Source organism: Aspergillus melleus (assembly GCF_016097325.1).
Source record: "Aspergillus melleus strain CBS 546.65 chromosome Unknown contig6, whole genome shotgun sequence".
Taxonomy (NCBI): domain Eukaryota; kingdom Fungi; phylum Ascomycota; class Eurotiomycetes; order Eurotiales; family Aspergillaceae; genus Aspergillus; species Aspergillus melleus.
Window position 1 is genome coordinate 600,268 of NW_025763375.1, and position 14,947 is coordinate 615,214.

General features: G+C 50.6%; 5 protein-coding genes across 5 annotated transcripts; 2 read left to right on the forward strand and 3 right to left on the reverse strand.

Moving 5' to 3' along the window:
• Positions 1 to 58: 58 nt before the first annotated feature.
• On the reverse strand, positions 59 to 2,424 carry SEC63 (J domain-containing protein; the record flags this gene model as incomplete). The annotated part of the gene is made up of 6 exons (XM_046091723.1): positions 59 to 210; positions 273 to 1,175; positions 1,241 to 1,898; positions 1,958 to 2,184; positions 2,255 to 2,339; positions 2,395 to 2,424. The coding sequence occupies 6 exons, from the start codon at positions 2,422 to 2,424 to the stop codon at positions 59 to 61; spliced, it is 2,055 nt and encodes a 684-aa protein (XP_045947700.1).
• A 1,258-nt stretch (positions 2,425 to 3,682) lies between these two features.
• LDX57_009981 (uncharacterized protein) lies at positions 3,683 to 4,033 on the reverse strand (the record flags this gene model as incomplete). The annotated part of the gene is made up of 1 exon (XM_046091724.1): positions 3,683 to 4,033. One exon carries the CDS (start codon positions 4,031 to 4,033, stop codon positions 3,683 to 3,685), a length of 351 nt encoding a protein of 116 aa, XP_045947701.1.
• Positions 4,034 to 7,884: 3,851 nt separating this feature from the next.
• LDX57_009982 (uncharacterized protein) lies at positions 7,885 to 9,725 on the reverse strand (the record flags this gene model as incomplete). Its single annotated transcript, XM_046091725.1, has 3 exons — positions 7,885 to 8,153; positions 8,216 to 8,260; positions 8,321 to 9,725. The coding sequence occupies 3 exons, from the start codon at positions 9,723 to 9,725 to the stop codon at positions 7,885 to 7,887; spliced, it is 1,719 nt and encodes a 572-aa protein (XP_045947702.1).
• A 633-nt stretch (positions 9,726 to 10,358) lies between these two features.
• On the forward strand, positions 10,359 to 10,661 carry LDX57_009983 (uncharacterized protein; the record flags this gene model as incomplete). The annotated part of the gene is made up of 1 exon (XM_046091726.1): positions 10,359 to 10,661. One exon carries the CDS (start codon positions 10,359 to 10,361, stop codon positions 10,659 to 10,661), a length of 303 nt encoding a protein of 100 aa, XP_045947703.1.
• Positions 10,662 to 13,328: 2,667 nt separating this feature from the next.
• Positions 13,329 to 14,591, forward strand: LDX57_009984 (uncharacterized protein; the record flags this gene model as incomplete). Its single annotated transcript, XM_046091727.1, has 2 exons — positions 13,329 to 13,714; positions 13,772 to 14,591. 2 exons carry the CDS (start codon positions 13,329 to 13,331, stop codon positions 14,526 to 14,528), a joined length of 1,143 nt encoding a protein of 380 aa, XP_045947704.1. The 3' UTR covers positions 14,529 to 14,591.
• Between the last annotated feature and the right edge of the window lie 356 nt (positions 14,592 to 14,947).

Consider the following 14,947-nt stretch of genomic DNA (forward strand, 5'->3'; position numbering starts at 1 on the left):
ATTTGACTTTTTTTGTTTGTTTGTTTTCGCGCCACTTATCTATCTAACAGGTAAAAAATCAATCGTCGACATCGGTTTCAGTGTTGGTATCGCTGGTATCGCCTGCATCTCCATCGGTGTCACTCTCCTCCTCGCTGGAATCGGCATCCGGCTTCTTGGCTTTCTTGGTCTGGCCGCCCTTCAGGGCTTGCATTTGGCCGGCGATGGAGTCTAATGTTGTTTTCAGAGTTAGTTGTCTGATGGTGAGGGAAAGGGAAGTAAGAGGGACTAACCTTCTTCAGGATCACTAATATCATCTTCCACTTCCAGAGCCGCTGCCTTGGCAGGGTCGTCAATGTGCAGCGTAACTTCCAGCTTGGTGTCGAGACCAAGGTAACTGTCGCAGAGCATGTTCATGGCGAACGTAAAGTCTCCAACCTGGGGAGGAGCCTGGAACTGCATCTTAAGGGTCTGAACGTTGAAGGTGGGCTTGCCGGATTCGTCAAACAAGGGCTTGTCGAAGGTGGTGAAGGTGAAGGGAGGAACAGCCATCTTGCCCTGCTTGGCATCCGACAAGAAGATGTGCCACCGGGGAGAGTGGTCGCGAGCCAGGTACGGAGCATGAGCCAAGGGAGGCTGGACGGATTCCTTGCCCTTGCTACCCTTCTTCTTTCGGTCCATGAGAGCGTCAAGGTCGTCCTCGTCAGGGTCGACGTCTTCGAGATCCGCGGCGCTGACTTCGGGGACGTTGGTGTAACCGGGGGGGATGAATCGGGCCTTCACAACCAGCTGAACCAAGCTGCTTGGCGTGATGACCTTCTCGCCCATGACCTTGAAGAAAGCCTTGGAGACTTCCAGCGCGGGGAGTTGCTTGGCGACAGTGACGGCGGTGGCATACTGGTTTTCAGACAGGAGACCAGCGCCAACGGTGAGGCTACGACGCTTCTCCTCCGGCAGGCTCATGAACTTCTGCACGCTATAGTGCTCCTTGGATTCCTCGCCCTCGATGGACTTGGCAATCTTTTCGGTGAAGTAAGGCAGTTGCAGGAGCGGAGACGATCCCGGGGCCACGGCTTGGATCAAGTGCTGCGATGTTCTGAACGATCCCAGGATGGGACGGACGTTACCGAAAGCGAGCGTAATGGCGGTGAAAGCTTCGTTGAGGGCAAGCGCCGTAGGAGCGGCTTCGTATTTTTCTACGACGAGTGAGTATTTGTTCAACCGAGAGTGGGCTCAAACAGCCAGATCAAGGTTCACTTACCTCCGTTGAGGGTAGAATCTTCCAAGTCAATGCGGCCCAAGTAAGCCCACAGCAATGCCAGTGCCTTGCGGCGAGTAGAATCATCCAGTTCCTGAAGTTTCTTGCGATCCTGCTCCGAAAGAGCCGAGAAGTCGCCAGAGAGAACCTTCTGCTCAAGTTTCGCCAGTCCAGCTTCCGCGTGCGATCCCTTGAGCGTCTCCTTGTACTCGTCGCCGGACGACAGAGCGCCTACAATACCGCCGTCGGTGATGTCGTCCTTGTACTCGCGGAACATATTTCCGGCACTAGCGACCAGCACTCGTTCCTTGGTGTATCGCTGCGAGCCATACCACCACTTGCCGACGATGTACGGGAGAAGGACACCGAGCAGACCACCGTAGACCAACAGGACGAACTTTCCGTTTCCTTCCGTGACAATGAACTGGGGGAGGGCAATGCCGATGCTGAAGCTTTGCTTGCCATCGGGATGACCGTACTGGATGTAGTTGTTACGGACTTCCTCGTCGGTCAACGCCTTGTATGCCTTGGTCAGTTCAACGAAGCGATCGTTGAGAGTCTCGATGGTCTCGTTCTTGGCGGGATCGGGTCGGATCTTGTCGGGGTGGTAGATGAGAGAGAGACGCTTGTAGTGTCTGGAGATGGCTTTCTCGTCGGCGCTCTGTGTTTTCACCTGAGTTAGGGACTGTTCAGAGAAAGGTAGAACGCGAAGTGACTCACTCTCGAGATACCCAGAATATCATAGGGATCCCAGATCTTGGGTGACGTTCTCGCCGTGACGATGATCAGGTAAACCATCCAGGCCATGACCGCATATCCCAGGATGACGGTGACTATGCGCTTGATGCGGCGTTCCTTCCGCAGGCGTTTCCGCTTCTGTGCCTCAATAAGGTCGCCATGTTCGGGCTTGAAGTCCGATTTTATTCGGGGTGCGGTGTTCTCGAGTTCTGTTCCCAGCACCAGTGTTAGACGCGACCATCTCTACACCGGGGAACGCGAGAAAAAGATCCTACTTACCCTTGCTCGGCTTGAGGAGATTGTATGTTAAAGGGAGAGTGACAAGACCGGAGATCGTCAAGATGAAGAACGGGAAGAATTGCCCCTGGAGAATAGATTAACTGGCGTGTTCCAAGACAACTGCTATATGGGAAACCAACCTTGTCATCGTAGGTGTAGTCTGTCGACATGGTGAAGCGGGATCACTGCAGAACTCGCCCGCGATGGGCAGGACAAAGAGAGTAATAACCTCGGACACCGAAACCGATCAGATGAAGAGTTCCTGCGGAGGATAGAATATGCGTTGAAGTAAGATCAAAAGGTTGAGCACATGGGCATGCTCTCTTCAGCAGGGACAAAAGAGTGGAAGAGAAGGCCGGCCGACACGCAGCATCTCAAGGTTGCGAGTGATTATTATCGTATCGGCACTTCTGATCGACCGTGTCCTTTACGGGGCGACCCCGGTCTCACCGCCTTCCCCTTGGAGGTGGATGTGCTGGCCACAATCTTCAGGCCACGAAGGGTCTTTCTGGTCGGAGGCTGAGTCATTCTCGCCGGAACTTTTCTACTTTTGTGGTTTTTACGGTGTACATTGAATGGACTCAAAATTGAAGTTGATAGCGCCATTTCACGGTCTGTGTTCCCGTCGATGTTTCGCCGCATCTTGTAAATTGTACACTAATTGATATCTGTACAACTATTTACTGGATTTAACAGGGGCAACAGGCAAGGTCTGAGCTTGATTTTCCTAAATCAAACCGGATATCTGGTTTTCACTCAAGAATAGACAGGGAAAAAAATGATGCTGCTCAGACCGATTTCCTCCTATATTTGTCGGATGGTGGCAGAAGATCCCGACGGACTGACGGGAACGAGATCCCTGCGTGCTGTAGATGGCAAACACTGAGGCCGTCCAAGAGCCCGTCCACTGCGAAGGGAATTCAAGCGTCGACCAAAGACCAAACGCGAACTCAACCGACGAAGACAGCCGTGCTCTAGAACGGTGGCTCTCAACGTCGCTAACACGCAGTGTAATCTCTGCACCAGGTATCGCATGGCAAAGTCTGTAGGACCAATCCGATGCTCACTCAGGGAGCATCTTCATTGCTGCAAGTCGGCGACTTAGAGGGATCCATGGAAACTGGTGCCCCGGCATTCGGTGGGAAGATTCATGTCTGCTCATGGTGGTAATGCAGACAGGCGCCCGGTGGGTATCCAACGGTGGATTTGCCTTGTGATCTTTTTTGTTGCTTTTAAGAAACCCCTTCCAATTTTATTCCTTTTTTTTCAGGATGAGAAGAAAATGAAACTTTTTTGGGAATCGAGGCAGCGAAGCCACGGCCACATGCTGGACTTGACTAGTCATCCCGGCAATGGCGTTATGCTGTGGGAACTGAAAACGGCGACAGTCAGAATAAGGTGATCAATTAGGATATCCGACGAGGGTACTCACGCATTCATATAGTCCAGTCCATCAAAGTATTCCAGCATGCGATAACACAGGCCGACATCATCACCCGGTTCGCCTCCGCAAAGACGATACTGCTCGGCTTCCATCTTGGTGGACTCAAACCGCGGGGTGCGCTCACGTTTCTGCCACATTATATACCCATTGTGCCAGGTCGGGGCGGGGTGTATCGAAATGGCGTCCAGTGAGTCACCGACAGCGGAGGTGCGACGGGAAGTAGAAGCCGGATCGAAGAAGGTGACCGGACGGGGAGTCGGTTCGACGGGGATGATGTTGATGCTGCGATTGCGAGATCGTGGTCGTGTACGGCGTCTGTTGTGCCTCTGGCCCATCCTCTAACTTTTTGGAGAAGGCGAATGTAGGTTGAAGGTGTAGATGAATTAGGTGAATGAAAACGTAACGGGCGTCAAGACGTGAGGAGGGGAGTGACCATCACCCCCTTGACAGGATGAGATGAGGTGGGAAAGAAAAAGCTCGCCGGGGAGCAAGAAGTACGAGGACGAGGTTATATACAAAGGGCCTTCCGACATGCCGGGATGAGTTGGCTGCTGTGGTGTGACTCACTACGGCCCAATCGGGTAATCGACTGAAAGAAAAAAAAAAAATAAAAAATAAAAAAAAAAAAAAAACCAACAAATAAAGAAGGCCAAAACCGGCACGAAAAACTCATTCATCCGGAGTGGATCCACCCCTTTTACGGAAATGCCAACTCCACCGCCTGCAAGTCTAGAATGACGATGGTGAAAAATGGCCTCATGGAGTTAAGGGATTGCGTAGGGCCGACTTGTCCATGTCGTGCTTTTCTGCCTGACTCATCCGGTTTTCGGTCCAAAAATTCGGACTCTTTGACTAATTCCAGAGATGTCGCCATAGTACCATTCTTTGACTTTCTTAGAAATAGGATATTAAAATTAGGAATTCTTTGTACTACTTTGTGTAGTAGTACATATGAAGTTATGAATACTGTGTAATGCACCCATCAAGCCATCCGGGAGCAAAGCTAGGGTGGATGCAGCGATTTAACTCGGCAGACTAACGATGCAAATTGCAAGGATCCGTCTGCATGACGATCAGGAGACGTTACAAGTTTGCACTTGGCCGCGAATTCTTTGAGTGTCACTGACAGTGAGTGAGGTGGTCTGACGGTAAATTCTCGTCCTGCCGCTGTCGGCCCCGACCAGGAGCGAATGGTAGAGCCCCAAGCGGCCATCGATGCCGTGATTTCCCGGATGCTGCCGTACGGTCCGATCGGCGCTATTTTTCTACCTGAATTATTATTCAATTGACAATGACAACGCACGCCTCCGTCCGGTTCATTATTTTTTTACTCATTCTTCATTGCATATTAAGGGATGAAAAAATTTTCATCGCCCATCTCCCCGTCCTAGGCCCCAACTTAGGGTTGACGGCGGAGTCCGATCAAGTAAGGGGCGAGTCCAATCCGGTTAGTTTCAGGGTTTTTCTTCTAGGCAGCTTGTTCTGGACGTTTCTCGCCATGGAGCCTTCATTTCCATTATGGGCCTGAGGAATTAAAGTCGACTACCCGGATGCTAATGGTACTATTACGGAGTACATACTAAAGGTGGAGAGAATAAATAGTGCCTGGCGACTGGAACATGTCTAACATGGAAGTCTAAGACTCCAAGGTACTTTGTCGATGGAGCTTCGGATACTACTATTTAGCACTCACTTAGCTAACAGTAGCTGTTAGCTTTTAGCCCTAACACGAAACCGCCCGTAGTACAAGATCCACCCCCTATTATGCAATTGTTTGATCATCTAATAGCCCTAGGGCTATTTCTATTTTCTGTGTCACAGTGTGTATCATTTCTATGGGGTAACTAGACTACAACCTACACAATGAGCACTCCTACGGTGTACACAGTACGGAGTATGTCATTTCGTCTACGTCTTACCTCATAGCCCTAGCCCTCTGCGCAAATCAAGGCTGCGAAGGCATCTGAGTCGACCAAACTGACGAGCTCTCATGCAATCTCCGTCGCAGCTCACGGCAAATGTCGTCTTATCCCGTTTCAAGCTCGTGGGTCTTTGCGAAAGTGACGTGATGCCGGCGGGAGATCGGTTCAGGCAACGGCGATCTCGCGAATAATGAGCGAATTTTCCTACCCGTCTGGACCTCTGGAGTCTGGACGTCGGAGCCGTCGCTGAGCTCCGGAGCGGCATACTACTAGCAGGTAGCTAAGCTAACCGTAACTAAATTCCGTAAGGGGGACCTTGTGTGGACTTGTGGGATGGAAACTATTTCAGCCGAATCATGTATCCCGTAAGATCTGACGCCAAGGTCCTTTGCTCCATTTGCTGGCTGGTGCAAAACGCACAAAGCCGTTTTATGGGTTATGAAACAGAAGAATAGAAGCAGATTCTTGAGGAATTAATTCAGGCTTGTAGAAACCGGCCCTGTCTGCTACGGGAGGTTTATCTGCAATTAGCAATTCTTCAGTAATGCAGTTTAGCTATACCTACTCCATAGGTAACGACATGATTTGGTTTGATCAAATTTCCCTCACCTTGACATGATGCGAGATCTACATCGCCCTTGCGTAAGAGCGTTTTAGGCCGCTTGCATCGAAAGAGCGCAGGACTAGATTACGAATTGAGATTGGCATTACTCCGTAACTCCCTGGATACCACTGAACTGCATCTAACTTTTCTCCAGGAAATAGATATAGAATTTGAATGGTGAATACAAAGGTGACGCTCTGATCCGCGACGAAATAGGCGAAGACCGCCCACCCATATCCTTGCTGGACGATCTCGACGGACTGGACTACTCGCACGAAGGCAGCATTGATCGTTTCTCATGTAGTCTTCTTCTCTATTGCTGTTAGGAAATTACTTTTAGAAATGGGAAAGGCCCTTTTCTTCGCCGATACAAACCTTCAAAACAAAGCTATGGGTGACTGGCTGGCCGAAGTCAAGAAGTCCTTCAGGGTCGTTTACGCAAAGGTCGTTGGCAACGCCTAACGCCATATCATTTATTCACTCTTATCCTCATGTATCACCTTCACTTTACGCTGCACCATTTCTCCTCCCTTTTTTACACGCCCCGTTTTCCTCGTCACCGTCAACTTTCCACGGCGTCTTTCCTCTAATACGCCTCGTTCCACACCCCAAAATGCCACCAAAAAACCCCTGCACAGCTTCAAACTGAGATACGCGCCCTGAACAGACGGATCGAAGACGAACAGACAGGCCGAACTACTTCAGATCGAAGTTGACGCTCATACCGCGCTCTACGAACAAAGCGTACGAGAAACACGCCGCATTGAAAGACACTGTCCAGGAGCTTAAAGATTCATCGCCGCGCTGTGGAAACCAGAATCATCGAAATCGTCCGTAACACTTTAGACCCCCGACAGCGAACGCCTGCTTTACGTTCTACCAGGGACGAGATCCCCTAGACATACGCAAAAAAACCCGCAAAAGACACGCTGTGTAGGGCTGTCAAGTCAATCCGTCACTTACGGTGGTATATTCAATAAAAACAACTTAACTTATTATTTCGCGTGGCTAGGCCCACCTGACTGGATATTGGGAGTGTCTAGGCACGTCAGGGCGGCTCACCTGGTACCCAAATCGGCTTTTGGGCCCTGGTGGGTTTTCGTATCTATTCGGAGAAGAGGACGCCCTACTTGAAGATCCGCGGAATGGCATATCGCTCGCTGCATAGCCAGATCGAGATCGGTAAGAACCGAGAGTTGTCCGGGATGCGTCGATAAGAAGGGGCAACGAATGGTCGTTGGAAAGGCATGGTCACCGAGGCACACAGCGGCAGCCAATCCCGGTTTGGCGAGCTTGATGGAGAAGAATTTGAATTTTCGAAGGTTTGTCGGGTTCGGAGGAGTTGAGTTCTGAGCTGATCGATTGTCAGATGGCAAGTTGGCGATGCATGAGTTGGTCCTTTGATTGACCTGTTGGACGGTGTACGACCAACCAATGAATTTCTTTTCTGGACCTTTTCAATTGCTTATCTTGCTTTACAACAATCTATTGCTACGGGGTATCTGGCATTGAATTGATATCATTATACAAGTTTTGAAATCCAGGTGAACCATCTGCGAGCCCTTACATCAGGCATAGCGGTTCTGTTCAAGCCTCATAGCACAAGGAGCACCGAAGAAAAGAATATAGACCTCGTAGCTCATGTTCATATCCATCGCTCTCACCGAGTCACACTGTTCCGTCGCGACGCCGCCCGGGATCCGCCCACCAGACTGTTCCTGCGCGAAGCTGCACGGGATCCGCCAACAAGACTGTTTCTTCTCGACGCGGCCCTTGATCCTAGGTTCGCTGTGGAAGGTCGACGGCTATTGGCGGCACCTTCGGCACGAGCGTTGGAAAGTTGTTGGGCGAACGGCGAGCGCTTTCGGAGGGTCGGGCCGTACCAGTAAATCACGTAGACGGAGATCACAAGGATGACGGAGATACAGACTGCAGGGAAGATCGATTAGAAAACCTTTTATTGAAAGAGGGAGAATACAGGTATAACCCACATAGGATGGTTGAAGCATATTCGAGATGGCGTTCACCACCGATGTCTGTTGATATCCTGTTAGCCTCATTTCGTAACTAGGGAATCTTGAAGATTCGGCACATACTTGTGAAAAATGGCGTCGCTGGCACAGTCAAAATACCGGCCAGGATATCTCGAGAAAATCCATTACCGCCGGTGGCGGAGGCCGCGTAAGGTCCGTAGGCACATATCATGTAGTCAATCGTCGCCATGTAGATGGCGTAATTGGCGACACCCACAATGGCTGCGAAAACCATTGTTCCGATCCAATGGAGAGGGGGTCCAGACGAAGTCCATGCAAAACCGATCAGGCCGATCGGAAGGCAAGGCGCAGTATACAGTAGCCACCACAGTCGGCTCTCATATTGTGCCTGCTCGTCATCTGGCTTGGCGCGGCGTTGAGCTTCGTTTCTCCTGATGGCCGGGAAGAACGAGAGCCAAGCAGCGACGTAGCCAACCAAGATAGCACAGAATGACAGCCCAACAGCCACTGGACTGAAGTCCCATTGAGCATACACCAATGCGAAAGATTGAATGAACATGAAGATGAGGGCGTCGCTGAAACCACTGAGAAGAGAAAGAGTTAAGACAATGGGCTCGGTCACAAACATCCTAAAAGGACGGACCCAGGTGATCAGGATCTCGCGCATCGAAAAACGTTCCTTCCAAGTGAGCACCTCGTTGGGACCGTAAACCTTCGTTTCGCCGTTCTTGCGTCGCTTCTTGGCAATGTTGTCCATCATGATCGTGGTGCGGGTCTCGGGCACAAAGAAAAGATGCATCAACTGCGTGAAGCCTCCGAAGATAAGCTGAATCCACATAGCCCATCGCCAGTGCAGGTACTGCTCTACAAAGCCACCAACCACAGGTCCAAGAACAGATCCACCGACAGATGAGAACACCACACATGCGACAGCGTATTGCTGATTCTCCGGTTCCCAGAGGTCTGCAACCATTCCCAGTGTCACCGAGCCACCGGCCAGACTCAATCCTCCGAACGCCCGACCAACCATGATCGTTGCAAAATTCGGGGCCAGGGCTACGGGGAGCTGCCAGATATTCACGAGCAACATACTCAGCTGCAGTATAGGCTTGCGACCTAGCTCCTCACTCCATGGGGCCCAAAGTTCGCAGCCAAAGGCGTAGGTGACCAGGTAGATCATTGCGCCACACCGCGCTGCTTGCATGCTAACTCCGAATTCCTCCGAGATACCTCCAAGGGCGTTCGAGTATAGACTGGTGTTGAAATTCATGGAAACCTGAACCAGGAAGATGATGGTGATAATGGTCCATTTCTTCCATGATGGGAAGCAAAATCCGAGTTCCTCGTAACAATCATCTTCGGTGAGCACGATCTTGTCAACCGCAGGATATTCCAGTTGGTCCAAGGAGCCCTTTTCCCGAGGCGGTGCGTTACCGTTGCCACTGGCTGCAAGGGCTTCGGCAATTTGGTCATGGTTGTTTGACAGACTATCGTTTTTGACCGCCATGGTGGTGACCGTTGACCATGAGGACTGTGCAAAAGGAGGGACGGTCACGATTCGGGAGGGACGAGGCGAGGAGGGTTCGGGTTGTCGATGAGAGTAAGTGGATGAGAAAAGAAAGAGAGAAAAGGGAGCCTGTCCAAACGTGGCAGATCGTCACTATATAACAGAGCGCAATTTGCCAGGTAAAAAACCCGGACTACGTCCGACCCCGGACAGGCAGCACGCTCGGGACGCGGGGGCAACAGCCAGGAAAAGCAGGGCCAGCATACCGGCAATGTCCGACTAGTATGATATGGAAAATACGGGGAGATCATGTCATTCCTCGACCACGATCCGCTATGGCCGTCTGATTAACCAGTTCGGTAATCCGGTGAGAAAATTTCCCCAGGAATCGAAACCCCAGGGGCAACTGATCAGTCATGGAAACCGCCCGAGCCAAGCAGGATCGAAATCCCGAAAAGTGCACTGGGCTGATTCGGCCATGGCCGCCGCCATGCCCGCCTACCCCGGCGAGCACAGGGTTGGCCGACGCCCAGTAGCGCGCAACTAGTGACTTCCCCCGGCCGGGGTCCGAAGGTCAAATCCGGGAAAAGATCTCCACTCCACAGTCTGATCCCACGGCCTCTGACGACACTTATGTCCACCGACGAAAATTTTCAATGCCCTCTTTCCCAATCGATGGCATATTGGGACGATCTTGAAAGCCTTGGCGTAGCGGCCACCCCGGTGGTGGATAGAGGAGCCACGAATGAAAAGGCTGGCTTCCCCTCGGCTTTTCTGCTTCACATCGCTATTAGGTTGGACGGTCGCATTTTGCGGCAGAATGAACCAGAACCTGGAAAGACCACGTTGGAGACGGAACCTGGCCAGTCCCCACATCGTCCTGGACGATGTAACCGTGTTCGACAGACGCAACGGTTGTCAGATCCCTCCGGGTAGTCATGGCTTTCCGTTTTATTCATGTTTTCATCATTCGGAGATGATGCCGACAAAAGCAGATTCAGGGCATCGGGAGACCGAAGAAAATGGTGTGGTTCGGCATCGTTCTCCTTGGCCGTGTTCAGGGCAAAGTTGGAACGAATGCTTGGGTTCCGTGGCTGCGAGCTTATTCTCAACTCCAAGACTCCAAGACGGCCCGAGAGTCAGTCCTCACGTGCCTCGTATTCCCGTGACTTCTCCGTCCATCGGCACTTCATGTACTCGGCGTAGTTACTAGTTACACAGACACAGACGCAGACCAGAGCACCTCCAGTGTTTGGCCAGCCATCCTTCTGCTTCTTTCGACGGAAAACAATAATCCTCTACCCAAAATTCTCCTAACGCCACGAGAATCCAACCCCCCAGACTACGGAGAAGAACGGGAAGCAAGCGTGGGGGAACGGCGGACCGCCCAAATCGACGTCATTGGCGCTCCTTCATCTCCACCGGGCAACATCGTTGCGTTGGCCCACTCGGTCGAATCGGAGGGAAGCAACATTCAATGAGTGCGTGCATAGTACCAGACCACCTGGTCCAGAACATTGAAGCCGAACTGGTGGAATTCTCAGATATCATGCAAAAGCTCACTACGGCTCTCTCGCAAGGCAAAAGAGTGCCTCTCGAAACGTTTGGATAGACACGGAAGATTCAGGAAGGTTGGAGAACTCTCGAAATGTCAAAGGCCTTGAACTCGATGCAGTCCATGACCCACTAAAGTGAACGACTTTTCCAAAAAGAGCAAATGCCGTACATGGCACTCTCCGATCTTCAGCATGCCAGTCGGACTTTTCAGAACTCCCGGCCTTCTACATCTGGAATGTGGGTACAAATTGACTCCCGTCCAGCCTACAGGCTCCAGCCCGATGATCTTGAGTTCTGCCCCTGGATTGAACCATGTCAGTGACCGTAGAATACTGGGGGTTTAGACTTTAAATATGGGCCCGATTCTCCATATATAATGTCGGTGAACATGGCTAATTGACTCCTTTGTAGGTTCAAGCGCAAAGGTTGGCAAGGGTAATTTTTCATGGGATCCAGCAGTTTGATCGGGACACCTGACTGAATCAACAAGACTAGTCAATACCCCGGCCATGCTACTGGATGGGTATTATTAACTTGAGCAGAGGGGCGTCGGAAGGCTCTAGTAATGAAGGCCTTAAAATTTTGAGCAAACCATCTCCTTCGTCGAACTACCTTTTCGTAGCTTATCAATTCCAAGCCACTTTGGGTGTTGAACTGAACGATGCCATGGTATTGCTTTTCCAGGACCCAGCATTCAAAGCGCCGTTCCTCTGACGGGCCGACAACCGTAGCAGAGAAAAGGAACAAAGCCTCTGAAATTGGAGATCCGGTATTAGTCGACGGAAAACGACGCAGCAATATTCTGAATAAGTTTCGAGCTATGTAACACGCCTGCCCTCAGTGCATGCATTGGGCAGCCTGCTGGCGCACTCATAAGCGCTTGCATTTGTCGCTTCCAAACAAACGACCATGAAATACTGCGAGACCATACATGTATAACTTTCTCGACGTCGAACCCATCCTTCGAGCCCTTCGAGTCGGTCCACGGAAGCACATACCCGCGTTGATTTGCCACGACCCGAATTCCTCGATCCTTAAACTCCGTGGTATAGTGTGTATGCCCAAAAACCCAGACTTTGACGTCACTCGACCTTGAAATCTGCGAGAGGATATCGGTTGCAAAGGCGGAACTCCAAGGGTTGTTTGCGTGCTGCGGATGGGATGTGCCCTGGAGGGCCGGGGCATGGTGCGTCACAACTAGTACAGATTGTTTCTTGTTCTGTGTCTTGTTCTTGCTTTGTATTGACTCCATTTCGCTCAGCAGCCAACGCAGGTCTGCCTCATGATATTCATTGTGGTCGTTCACGGTCCAATCTTGAATTTTCTTGAAGTCTTGTATCTTCGAGCAGACAACGTCCTTTGCTTGGTCCGGAACCCTAGACCAGAGTGTGCAGCCAAGGATCGTAAAATGGGTCCCGGGAATGTCGTAGCGTCCCCGCTGGAGGGGATGAGGCGCCTGTTCAAGGAAGGTTCCTGTTCGAGTTGTCTAGCCCTTTGAAGTCCTGCTGCAACGGTGTCATTGTAGAACTCATGGTTGCCGAGTATCAGAAAGACAAGCTCGAATCGGTCTGTTTGCTTTTGTAAGAAACAGCGATAGTTGTCGTAGTCCACTAGTCGTCCAACATCCCCGGCGAGAATGAGATGTTTAGCACATACAGGTATCTCAAAAGTCAGGTATTGTTGGTTGATCTCGAGATGAAGGTCAGAGAGAACTTGGAAAGAGGCGAATGGCTTATGGAGAATCGAGAGTATTTTCTCAAACATTATGCTATGCGTATCCATTCCGAACTGTTTGAGAGTCCCTGGGGAAAGGGGGTGCTTTAAGCGCCGTGCCAAGGCTTCACTTAACCGTGGTTATTTAAAGCATTCCATGTTGTCCGCTACGTAGTAACTACGTACACAGTATAGTCATGCATACGTAGGTAATAACTCGCTATGGCAGCCTAAAGCTAAATATCTGTCCATCTAACTCCTCCTCACCCACTCAGTCCTCGACCAACTCCTCTTTCCACCGTCCATCGACTGACTTTCTTTCCAGTGCCCAACATGGATAACGCTTATTACGACGCTGGAGCTGCGCCATCCGATGGCCATGAGAAAGCTTTGAAGCGTACACTGGAGGGAATCGAAGATGCCGTTCAACGTTTGTTGCTGACACGAAAATCCTATGATAGAGCAGTTGTACTCGCGTTACGTTGGTTCAATGAAGATAAGGGCCTGGCCCCCCTGCAGACAGAACTTCTGAACCTGTTCTCCCAGAAGTTCCATTATGATACTGAATCAATCATCATCCCATCCACTTCTATATTAGAGTCACGAAGCATACGTGCAAAGGTCGCAGATGTTATCAAGAAATATGACACTCCTCGTGCCCTTGTAGTCATTGTTTGCGGAGGACATGTTGCTTGGACTGGACAATTTTTCTCATTCTCGTAAGTCTGATTAATTCTACTTGATGAATGAATCTTGAAGCTGACGGGATTAATCAGTGGAGCCTTAGGTGGTGACTTTAGAGAAAGGACAGCTTGGGACTCGGTGAAATCTCCGGTTGAGGCTGCTAAACATTGTGACGTGTTGGTGATTGTTGACTCTTGTGAGGGTACAACTCCAGGATGTGTTGTTAACTGCGGAGGGGCCTGTGAATCGCTTTCAGCCCTCTCGACCAAAATGCTAGGAGTAGCGAACCTCGACTTTGGTTTCACCAGACGTCTGATCGGCCTCCTGAAAGTAGTGCCGCCGGATGGCCTAACAGTTGCGCAGCTCCATGCCAAACTCTTCACTGGGGCAAAGAACCAGCTTACCAGTTTGGGTTATACTCCAACTTACTTTTCCCATTCAAGGAAACCCTCGATTCTTCTTCATCCCCTGCACAAAGGTCTACAACAAGTTCCTCTCAAGCAAAACCCCGAAGTAGATGGACAGAAAGTCTTATGCTATATTCAACTTGAAAGCAAGCCCACTCTCCCCGATATCAATAATCGGTGGAGGAACTGGTTGAAGGCGCATATACCTAAGGATATCTTGATCGAACTAGAGGGTGTGTTTGACGGCGATTCATCACTCTATTTGTTGACGGTTCCGCTCGAGGTCTGGAACATACTGCAGTTCACAGGGCCCTATAAATTTGTGGCATATGTTCAATCAAGCAACATACTAGACACTAATCCCACCCGCCCAGCCGTCAGTTCTTTCGAGCATGGTCCTCTTTCGCTTAGGGAACGTGCAACTTCAACGTGGAAGTACTAGTCTTTCTTGTCCTTTCTGGTATGCTCGTCTCGGAGCTGCGCACCCCCTTTTGCACTCTGCACCCTTTGGATTACTTTTATTCTGTACTGAGATAACCCTTTTTTAATTCATTTGCTTCTCCCCTTTTTTGTCTTCTATCGGAGATTTCCACATTCAATACGCCCCGAATCGCTGTAATTGGTAAAGACAGTTTTCGAAGAGGTGGCAGTGACACCCCACGAGCGCTAGATGTACTGAACGCATGACATGAGTCCATGAACTCACTCTCTGGTAGACGGTGCTCGGAAGTTTGACGAGCTATGCAATGTATTCACTCCACGCCGAACTCTGGATCGATGTCACTTCTTCCAGAAGCGTGAGAAGTGATATGTGATTCCAGGCAAGGCTTGTCTGGCAGAGCCAGCCAACAGTCCTCCGTC